Source organism: Poecilia reticulata, linkage group LG4 (assembly GCF_000633615.1).
Source record: "Poecilia reticulata strain Guanapo linkage group LG4, Guppy_female_1.0+MT, whole genome shotgun sequence".
NCBI classification, from domain to species: domain Eukaryota; kingdom Metazoa; phylum Chordata; class Actinopteri; order Cyprinodontiformes; family Poeciliidae; genus Poecilia; species Poecilia reticulata.
In genome coordinates this window covers 13,234,720-13,245,777 of record NC_024334.1, presented here as the reverse complement: position 1 = coordinate 13,245,777, position 11,058 = coordinate 13,234,720, and the positions used below count along the sequence as shown (strand labels likewise).

At 36.9% G+C, this 11,058-nt stretch overlaps 1 protein-coding gene across 5 annotated transcripts in view; it reads right to left on the bottom strand.

Moving 5' to 3' along the window:
- Nucleotides 1–933: 933 nt before the first annotated feature.
- Nucleotides 934–11,058, bottom strand: part of mcf2l2 (MCF.2 cell line derived transforming sequence-like 2) — a 182,136-nt gene continuing 172,011 nt past the window's right edge. For 4 of the 5 annotated variants that reach the window (XM_017304428.1, XM_017304431.1, XM_017304429.1 and 1 more), the window contains one exon: nucleotides 4,119–7,110. In XM_017304428.1, the coding sequence (XP_017159917.1) occupies nucleotides 6,900–7,110 (211 nt within the window). In that variant the 3' untranslated portion in view covers nucleotides 4,119–6,899. The other variant, XM_008407840.2, reaches the window with a different exon arrangement.

Sequence of the window (11,058 nt, the reverse complement as noted above, 5' to 3'; positions counted from 1 at the left end):
TTCAACAGGACAATGCTGCAGTTCACAATGCCCACCTGACAAAGGAGTTCTTCCAAGAGAATAACATCACTAGGCCTGTCGCGATAAACGATAAATCAATTAATCGGATAAAAAAACCTATCGAGATCATTTTAATTATCGTCTCTTTCTGCCTTTTTTTCTTTCTGTTGATGACACTAAAAGAAAAAAGGCTCAACTCCGGTGCTCTCCACTGACCCTCCCTTCCTCATTTCCTTAGTCTAATGTCCAGCGCACACTACACGAGTTGTCGGCCCATTTTCCATTCCATTCATTTTATTTGTGTTATTATTTTGGTTGTTTTGTTTATTTAGTTAATCAGTTCCAGTGTTACGTGTTATTTTGAAATAAATATCAGGAAATTGCATGTATTATTAGTCATTTCCATTAAATCAGTGTCAAAAGGTCTTGAAACAATATTATCGTTTATTGCAATAATTTCTTTAGACAATTAATTGTCCAGCAAAATTTGTTATCGTGACAGGCCTAAACATCACTCTTTTGGACCATCCTGCATGTTCCCCAGATCTAAACCCAATTGAGAACATTTGGGGATGGATGGCAAGGGAAGTTTACAAAAATGGACATCAGTTCCAGACAGTGGATGCCCTTTGTGAAGCCATCTTCAACACTTGGAGCAACGTTCCCACTAGCCTCCTGGAAACACTTGCATCAGGCATGCCTAAACAATTGTTTGAAGTCATCAACAAGAATGGTGGAGCTACTCATTACTGAGTCCTTTTTTTTGACACTTTGATTTCTGTTTTGGGGGGGTTTCTGGGTTTTTTGAGCTATGGTCTTAAACTTTTGATCAGCTGAAAAAAATAATGTTTGAGTGTAAATGCAGTTTTCATTTACACTTTATAGAATACAGGAAAAAAGAGAAGTCCAAAAGAAACAAGGCAAGACTTTTCATATTGTAAAGGTATTTCATCATAGTGAGCAATATGTACAATATAATAACAGATACAATATACAGACATGATACATTCTAGAGTTGAAAAGATTCTAGCATTATTCATGATGCAGTATAACCGAATTATTTCCTAAAGAAAGATACAGCATTTTCCAGTTAATTCTGATCAAACAAAATACAAATTACACTCATGGATCAATTCTTGCAAGCAAATTATTCATTAATATACTCATTAAGGGGCTCACTGTATGTTACAGTGTCCAGTTATCTGACATCCTGTGATAAACTCTGGTGTATTCTTTCATTTCAAACACATTACAGCTTGTAGCCAGGGTGATTTTAAAAAGATATAATCCTTCTGGGAGTGAAACAGGGAAGCTATATGTCAGTGTTCTCAAAGTAATGTCATCAAATGCAAATGTTCAAAGATACATGTTCAACAGAGGGGAACAAGACACAGCAGTAAAAGATAGAAAAGATTGAATATTAATTGAAGGGAAATGTTTTATCTGCTGCTTACTGAAGTGTAGTTCTTCAACAATGTTTAGAGCATATTGCTTAATAGTCTGAACTTTTTATTCAGTGTACTTTAGATTATAGTTAGGATAATAGGTTACAGATTGAGGACCAGCACTAAATTCTGAAACACAACTAATGTGGCAAAATTGTTAGCTTTCACTCTTGGTTTTAAAAATATTATGATGTAAATTTAAACAGTATGTGACAGTGAGCTGAATAAACAAGTCCTTCTGCTGCTAGTAACAAACAGAAACGAATCAGAACAAGTTAATTAGACATAAGAAACTGTGTCAAACAGGTTTCTACATATAACCACTTATCATTAATTTTCCTGTCACTGTGCAGCCCAAGTACAAATATTAGAAACAATATTTGAGTGTGTCCTGTCTGCAGGTGCAAGGTCGAAAACAGCAACTCAAAGTATGAAATGTTCTTAACAGAATCTCATTATGTAGAAATGAGTGAGTTTTTCTCTGGGCCATGAAGCATAACATGTCACAGAGACAAATCGGTTTCTGAACACAGAAATAATAATTTCCTTCAAAAGCCATCTGGTTTCTTCCTCATACTTTCCATGATGATGTACAAAGAAGAAAATGGAAAACACATCAGATCTGATTGTTTTTTTCTGCCAGGAAGTGATTTAACTATCATTAGCTGATAAAAGGAATTTGTTGTGAATTGGACTTTCCAAGATGCAAAAACCCCTGATAGAGGAAATGTGTTCATGTTGCAGCAATCAGTCCAAGCCCAAGATGGTCATTTAATCATGGCTACATGTGACTCTGCATACTGTGCTATTGGCATCCTGGCCTTGCTCCACTTTTAGGCTCAAAAGAGTTAACTATGGATGGAGCAGAACCCCCCTTCATGAAGCTGTCTGCTCAAACGAAAAACATAGCATACAGCTTTAAAGTAAACTAAAACACAGTAAATAAGCCCCAACAAACTGTGCAAAAATTGCCATTATGCCCCTGAGTGACATAAAAATCATTAGTTGTAATTTTGTATCACCAACATGTTTTTTTCAGGATTTCCACTTATGTAAAACAAAGTAAAGATATTTTATATTAAGAGCTGTTACAGTAATGTAGGTATTTTGCAGTAATTCTGCAGCTATTAATTTCTTACAGATGTGAAAAAAGGCAAGTCAGAACAGTCTCCTCAGGAAATAATCAGATCTCAAGTTGTTTCAAACTTAATGTCATCACAATAATCTTCACCTAACAAGTCACAGAGAAACTGAAATCATGATATTAAGAGTTTTGTTTTCACATGTGTATTGTATAATGAGACAATGCATCCACAAAGGAAACATTTTGTGGGTTTTTTTGTTGTTCTGGTCCCATTCCCAGATAATGCAGAGTTGAGTCACGCAGATCAGTGGAGCAAGAACCCCATTTATGTCTCAGATTTACACTGATTTATAGATACATTTTCTACAAAATTTTTAACAACTTTATTCAATTAATTAAAACATTACATTTTTAGTTTGCTGGTTGGGTAATAACAAAAGTCACACTTCTGGATTTTTTTAATTTTGGGGCATCTAAAAGTCCTTTTCACTTCATAATTTTGACCTGTGTGGCAAAACGTTTTGATGTAGTTAAACTAAAACACTAAATACTCTGAGGGTCAGAATACAATAAAGAATATCAAGCATTTACCAGGAGACACCTGTTTTTGTGACAGAGCACTCAAGGGGCTCTCTTACCTCAGAGAAGTTATTCCCTTCTTTCTACAGAAGCAATTAAAGAGCAGCGCTAGAAGTGGAAGAAAGCAGCTTCAAGAAAATTTGCTTATGTCAGCAAATGCCAATTTCATCTTTTCACATATTTAGCGCATTTTACCAGCAGCATTTTTAACTGAATTGAAAATCATTTTAAAAAGTGCAATATGTGAAGGGCTCTGAATAGTTTCTGAAGAGACTGTAAATCTGAGGTTATGTTTACTGTATATAGCCAATCCACTCAGTGGGAGTAAAAATTAGAGATGCAACAATATGAACATTTGGGCCAATATCAATAGCTGATACTAATATTGCTGTTATGGCTAATAACCAATATTATATGTGCTTGACTTTCCCAGTGCTTCTGTGTTTGCTGCATCAACATTACTATCACATGACCAAACAAATACCACACGAGCAACCTCCTTCTCTCCTGTCCAAAAGCAAATGGCAACAAGATAGAAAAAAATATCAGTTGTTAATATTGGCCCAGTTTGATTTATCAAATTGATGTATTAAAAAAGTTACTAATCGATTCTGATGTTAGTGCTGATATATTCCGCATCCCTAGTAGAAATTATTTTAAAAATACAGAAGGCTTTCTAATAGTGGCACTCGAGAAAGTTCCAGCTTCTTCCTGCAGGAGTTTCACTCACAAACATCAGTGAATCAAAGAAAAAAAAATTACAACAATAAGAGCAAGGCATATCTGTAGTCCATAAAAAAAATACAAGTAGTTATAATCCTTTTAAATTACATATTGAAGATTGCAGTTATTAAGCTGATCAATGTCTGAGATCAAAGTCAAATGAATTACAACAGTCCACTGATATTTACTTGCAGTACTAAGACACATCTTCCCTAGTACTGACGCTGTTTTCTTCAGAATCAGAGAGTGCTGCTGTACACAGATCACTGAAGATATCTGGGAAAACAGGGAGAAAAACAGTCAATTCAGCTTCATAGTGAGCAAAATGATGAAACATGAGAAATACATGGGGTCACATTCAGTTATAGTGGTTGTGTTTATTAATCACAACTCAGACTTAAGTAAGGGGAAGAAACCTAAAAGGAAGACAGGCAGGAGAAGTCATCACAGGCAGCAGAGCGAATTTAAAAAATAAATTCCAAATACAGTGAAGCTCGACTGCTATCCAGAGAGGTCAGTTTGCTTCAAATATATATGAAACTGCAAGCAAGGAACAAAAGCAGAAAAAAGGAGAGAGAATGAGCAGCTATTTTAGAGACAAAGCACCAAAACAAATAGTCTACAGTAATCATCCAGAAACCAGGTTCAGGTTTAAACAGGAGGTAAAAGAGGATTTGTTAGAGACAGAGGGGACAAAGAACACAATGAGAAATGGATGTTTTAAGGGGGAAATCAGTCAGTTTTGTGACTCATGCAAATCTACACAGTTCTTTTTAGATCATACTTTTAGTCCATGATCTACATGCTCTTTAAGCATCACAATCAGCTGAAAGGTCTCAACAAGGAATGGGAGTAAATAAATTCTTCCTCCAGTACTACACCTCTGATCCATCCTGGAGGCAGTAATAGACCCATAACAGTGAGAGGCGACTATGGAACAAGTGTGACACAGTAATATGATCGAAGGCAAAGACGGCAGCAGTACAGAGAGAGCAGAGACTCTAGAGGATCTTTCAGCGCCTGAATGACCTAATAAATAAGTTGATCAGCAGAATCTGATGCGAGTTTTCTTCTACATTTAAGACTCAAATGACTCCTTTCGCTGGCAGACTGATCTGTCAGCAGTAGAGTCAAAAGGTTTGGTTCTGACAGGAAATGAGACCGTTTCACTCAAAACATAAAACAAAGTAAGAAGAGCAACAGTAAAAATTACTGTTTTTATGTGTAGAAACAGTGATTGTGTTTGGGGACCAGCAAAAAAGGGCTGTCAAACTGTATTGATACCCCTCTAATGAGGCAGAGGTGATGAGCTCCATGTCTTCAAGGGTTGAAAGGCCTCCTTCTCATCACCCTAATCTTTTGCTCCCTCCATAGATTCTCTATCAGATTCAAGTCAGAGCTCTGGCTGGACCACTCAAAATTATTAAAGGGCATTCATGTAATATCAACATTGTTGAGGTTTATGTCACGTTGTAGTGTTATTCCCTCATCAGAAAAATAAGCGTTGCTTTTATTCTTTTACGCATGTTTGAAAAATCCTTTCATCTCTCGTGGCAACCATTCTGGCGTGCCAAAAAATGTACATGATTTACATGACTGTGCTACAAGATGGGATCATGTGCCTGGAAAATATAGAACACCACTCCTTTATTATTATTTTTAATTTAGAGGGAACATGTTAATCAAGATTATTTGAAACTCAAATCTGCCAGGTGTATGAATAATTATGAACTTAACTGTACATACCACGACCCTTTGGTTCTATGATCCCAACTGTGATCTCACCAAACTTAACTTGAATAAAGTCATAAAAAAGACCAACAAATAACATAAAAACTCCAAATGACACATTGAAGTAATTTATCACCATGACATGAATGACCCCTGAACACAGATCACAGAAAATTAACACCTCAAAGTCTGACAGCACCAGAACTTTACGTGGGTAAACATTAAGGCTGTGAACAATTACTCCTTCATAACGCAACAATGGGCAATGGAGGGAGATCTGACCTTGTTAAAGAGGATAAAATACAAAGATGCTGTATACAATGCTTTATAAAAATTATCACACCCCTTCATCTCTTTTATATTTTATCACATTACAACTGCTCCCTCCATGAATTTATCAGATAGTCCAACATAAAGAGTAATTCACAAACAAACAGAAATGTGACAAGGGGGAAAAGATGTGCATATTTTTATAGATGGAAGCTCAGCCTTACCTAAATTTTTATATTATTATTGGGCAGCAAATATTCAGAAAATATTTATGTGGCTTTGAATGTAAGAAGCATACAGGTCCACTTTGGTCTGCTACAGAGCTCCACTGCTAACCTATATTTCATCTATTGCTATGACATGTTCAGCTTTTCCTAATTGTGGTGGTCACATGAAGAATCCTATGGTCAAATGATCTCCATTTGGTCTTAATGCAGTTGTTAAACAACCACTTATCTGGGCCCCTACAACATCAAATCCTCTCTCTAGAGTCAAAATTTGGCATAGCAAAGGAATAGATGCTAGACTCCAGGGCCTTGTCAGTAACTTGTATTCCCAGGTTATCTTCCCAGAACTCTGTTACCTTAATCATATTCATTCATCCTCTGTTTGCATACATCTAATGTCTAGTGCAGTTCAAGGTGTTTCATTGAACTAAAGCCAAATTGGAGAAGATATGATAATCTGGATGATAGCGGTCCTCAGTGCAGACACACACAAGGACATGTACATTGTGTTTTTATAAATCAGAACTGGATTTTTGTTTTTTCTTTACATTTGGCTTAGTTCTAATTGAATTTTCGTATGACGTACCACTTGGTGGTATGTATTGTTAGAGTTGTCTTACATCTGTCATTTGTGTAAAAATAAAAAATAAAATCTGAAAATAAAGTGTTAAAATAGATAAGCATATTTCAAGCAACAGGCTGGATTCAGTGACATTAAAATTCAACACATCATACCAAAGCTCTTCCATCCCCACACACTCCAACCTCCTATCCATGAGCTATACTCTTCCTCCCATCCCTGCAGCACTGGTCTGCTCACATTTACCCAATCCATTTCCTTCAGTGCCACTGGAGAGTGAGGAAGCAATTATGAGGCTGGAGTAAAGGGTGGAAGACGGGAGAAGATGAGTGGGTGTTAGAGCAAAGCCATTGGCGGTTAGTCAGAAGTGGCCAGTATTGTTTTTTAATAGAGTGACCTCCTTTAGATGGTGTTTCAAGTGTAGAGAAAATGACCAGCCCTGGCCCCTCTGTTAAAAGGTTCTTGATTAGCCTAGAATACAGAACACAATAAAGAGAAGGGTCTTCACATTGGAGTAGCTTTAAAACAATAACACTTTTCACAGTTTATATTCTGTATAAATCCCATCCTGAACCTTTATTATAAGTATATGAAGCATCTACACAGAGCCACACTAATTACACTAGGACTGTAACAAACAAGCGTTGAGATGAGATAAAATGAGAGTTACAGTGAAAACAAAGACAATTATAGCAATGGCAAACTTCAGTTCAATACTAAAGTTTCCCACATACTTGAGCATACTGTGCATAAATCTGAGAGCAGCGCAGACTCTTCGCACTGATCGCAGATGGTTGAGATTTCAAAGTTGAGTGTTTTCTACTTTTCTAGTGACAAATGGTTAATTTTCCACAAGCAAGTTAGTCCCGTTTTTTTCTCCATCAGGTTAGACAGATGATGGGGCACAAAGAGGTAGTCACTCTCTGTGTTCTGGCGACTGCTTGTGCTGACACAACAGTATTGGCTCAGTGGTTCACATAGAACAGTTCGATCTGAACACCATTTCCCACCGTATGGATCATTGATGGATCACTAATGTCAATTTGGTAGCATAACATACTTTATCACATTGTGACAACTGCTGTAGTACTATGACAACATGCTGGCTGATGTTAAAGCAACAAAATAAATGTGGGTAACCATAGCAATCAGTGAGCATTTAAAGAAACTGTTTCTGCAGTCAAGATGCACATATATCCGCTGTGTTTACAAACAAATAATTCCTCTATAGCAGTGTTTCTCAACCTTTTTTGGGCCAGCACCCCCTAGCCTTTATCCAGGTCCCTCTCCGCCCGACACCAAAGAATTTGTAGGCTACTTTGCACTGACCATTATTTTATCATTAATATTACTATCACTATTGTAGATGTTTTGATTTTTATGCTTGTTTCTGTTTTTATCATCAAAAATAATTTCCCAGAGAACAAAAACGTCATGGGAATAGAAATTATTTTCACAGGCGTCTACGAAAAATCCAATGAACATTCAAGTTAAAATTGGTAGGCCTAACAGCAGCCAATCAGAGTGGAAAAAATAATTCTTATTTTGTGTCATTTTCTAGTTGTTAAATATTCCACAAAATGAGCAGATAAAAGATGTTCAACATGCCAGTTTAAACTTTGAACTATTTGCAAAATGACTGAGCTCTGCAACATTAAAACATGGATAGAACTGTAGCTACATTAATCATAGCTCTTCTCTTCAGTGTTTCTGTCAGTTCAGTTTCTGATGGTGCAGCTCTGTGCTGCCTTCAGGAGAATGGGACATCAGAGTATCATCCATAAAATTTCACCCACATGGCATTTATTGTGCAAACCAGAGCTTTCAGTGGAAAAACAAAAGTTCCAGATCCTTTTAATGCCATACAAATATGAGACAGAAACATGGATTATGTCTTTATATAGACCTGTCTATTGATTTATAGATTAATAGTTTTACTGGACAGAAATTACAAAGAACAAATCTGGTTTTTAATCAAATCCTAATGAGTCAAATTGAAAGTGTCATGGAGTCATCAGCCTCATGACATTAACACTGACATAAAAATAATATTGAAGAAATAAATATATCAAATCTAATTAAAAACATAAATAAGTGATCAGTTCTTTACTGTTATTCTCAGTACTAGATGTGGTCTCAACAAACCCATGACATTTCAACAATATTATTTTACCTTTTATCTGGAAATAGTGTCTGTTTATTCTTGCCATACAGTCCTCTGTATTAATTATTGCTCGAAAGGTCTTGCCATACCAGTTTATTCCTCTGTATTTACTTTAGTTTCCTAGTTTATTCTTTCATTTTGTTCTTCATTCATTTCCATTTAGTTTCATTTGATTAGTATTATCCTCTCCTGGTTTATTGCTATGTCCACTTTAGTTTTTTTCCTGTTGCTAGATTTATTTTTATCATTTGTTGACCACCAGTAATCTTCACTCATCACCTGCTGTGCCGCCTAATCGTCATGTGTTTCACATCATGTGTTGATTTTTCACTGTTCAGCATCAGATTCTCTGTTTTTATGCCATAATTCACATGTAGTTCGTTGCTCCGTTTTAAGTCCAGCTTTTCCTGTTTCAGAGTTTGTTTGTTTTTTACCCCCTAAGGTGCAGGGCCGTCAGGAGTGTATCGATGGGGGAAAGGCAGTCTGACATAAACCTTTTAAAACAACGGAAACAATTTCTGCATTCTGATTATTGAAATTTAAAAGTGTTGTGTTGTTCTATCACCCCAGTTTCATGCCGGACCACTTACAGCACCGGTGTTAACGCTATAAAATGAACGCTATCGTGGTATCACCCATGGAGGGATTTCTTTATTTAAATGGGTTCATTTTTCAGAAGAAGTTAACAGAAGCTACAAACACTGAATAGAAGGAGAGCTGCCATCGGTACAGTTGCAGCCAAGCATGATTTAATGTTACACAATACAGTTTTACCAAGTTGCTCAAAGTCTAAACTGGTATTGTTGTGCATTTAAGGTGTAAACTTTACCTTCGACCAAACGCCCCCCAAAGGCATCCCAGCGCCCCCCTTTTGTAAAAATGTCCACCAGCGTCCCCTGCCGTCCTCTGAACGCCCCCTGGGGGGCGGTACCGCCCACGTTGAGAACCGCTACTTTATAGGGTTGTTGCTTGACAATGGCAGAAGGGAAAGCAAACAAAGCCATTCAGTCAATGTTGCCCATGCTTTCAAATATTGAACAATTAAATTCCAAGCAAGGAGAATGTTTAGTACATTTTAATGCTGGTAAAGATTTCATGGCCCTATTCCTTGGGTTGCTTACAGCGCACACAATTTCTGGTAAGCTGTATCGAGCTGGCACATTTCATGTCATGGCCAAACCATAGCAATTGGGTAAAACCAAATCTATTTGTTCCAAACCTCAACACAGTCCATGCCTCCAGCAAGCAATACTTTTCCAATAGCCGAAGGGTTAGACCCTGTAAAACGAAGTGTAAAACGAGGGGTTGGATTTTACCAGGTGTACACAGTTGAAAAATGTACCTTTGCGCAGATTTGTCAGGCGGATGTCCACTTTGAGTCCACCTCGAATATGCATGGTCCTCTGCAGAGTGAAATATGCTGGAGTATGTGGGGGCCATTAATTTAAAAAGCTGGTAACTTGTTCAAACCAGTTACTTAGTAGATATAATGCGGCAGCTGAGGGGGGTGAACAGATTGTAACAAGAACATCCATCCATCCAAGCTTATAAATTTTTAATTTGTCTTTTGAGCCAGATGGTTAACATATCTCTTCCTTACCAAAAGTGAAAAATCATGTTATGTGATGAGAAACTAACTTTACTAGCAGAAGGTATTATGTAGAGGACAATGTTTGGCATCCACCAAAACCAGATTTTTGAGTGTGGTTGAGTCCTTTGTAAGACAACAAACTCTCTGATAATAATGACCAACCATTAGATCTGATCCAATCTGTCAGTCAGTTAGTTTTCCACTTTTTTTTATTTTTTATCAACATTCTTGAAGAAAACCCAAACATGCTTTAAGGTCCCTTAGAAAACTAGAATCAGTGATCTGAAAATGGTTGCAGGTGAAAATTAGAGGTGATTTGTTACAAGAAATAGTTTTATAATTTAGCTTGGCCTTTCTTTTCAAGCCAGAGAACATGCAAATGTGGGCGCAGACATTTTTCCCTACACTGACCTTTTGTGAATTAATGACAGTTTCATATGGCTTGAGAAGGTTAAGGTTTTAATGCATCATTAGTGTACGCTCTGCTGCCTCCTCCACTCAGCCACCAGCAGGCCTAAGCCCTCAGATCAACATCACTCTGAGTCTGAATATAAAGGAAGATTCAATAATTGTGCATGATTTTGATGTAATTCTTTCTCTGTTTGGCTCATATTGTAAATTAGTGTCAACAATGTGTTTGAATAGATTAGCGATATGTATATAT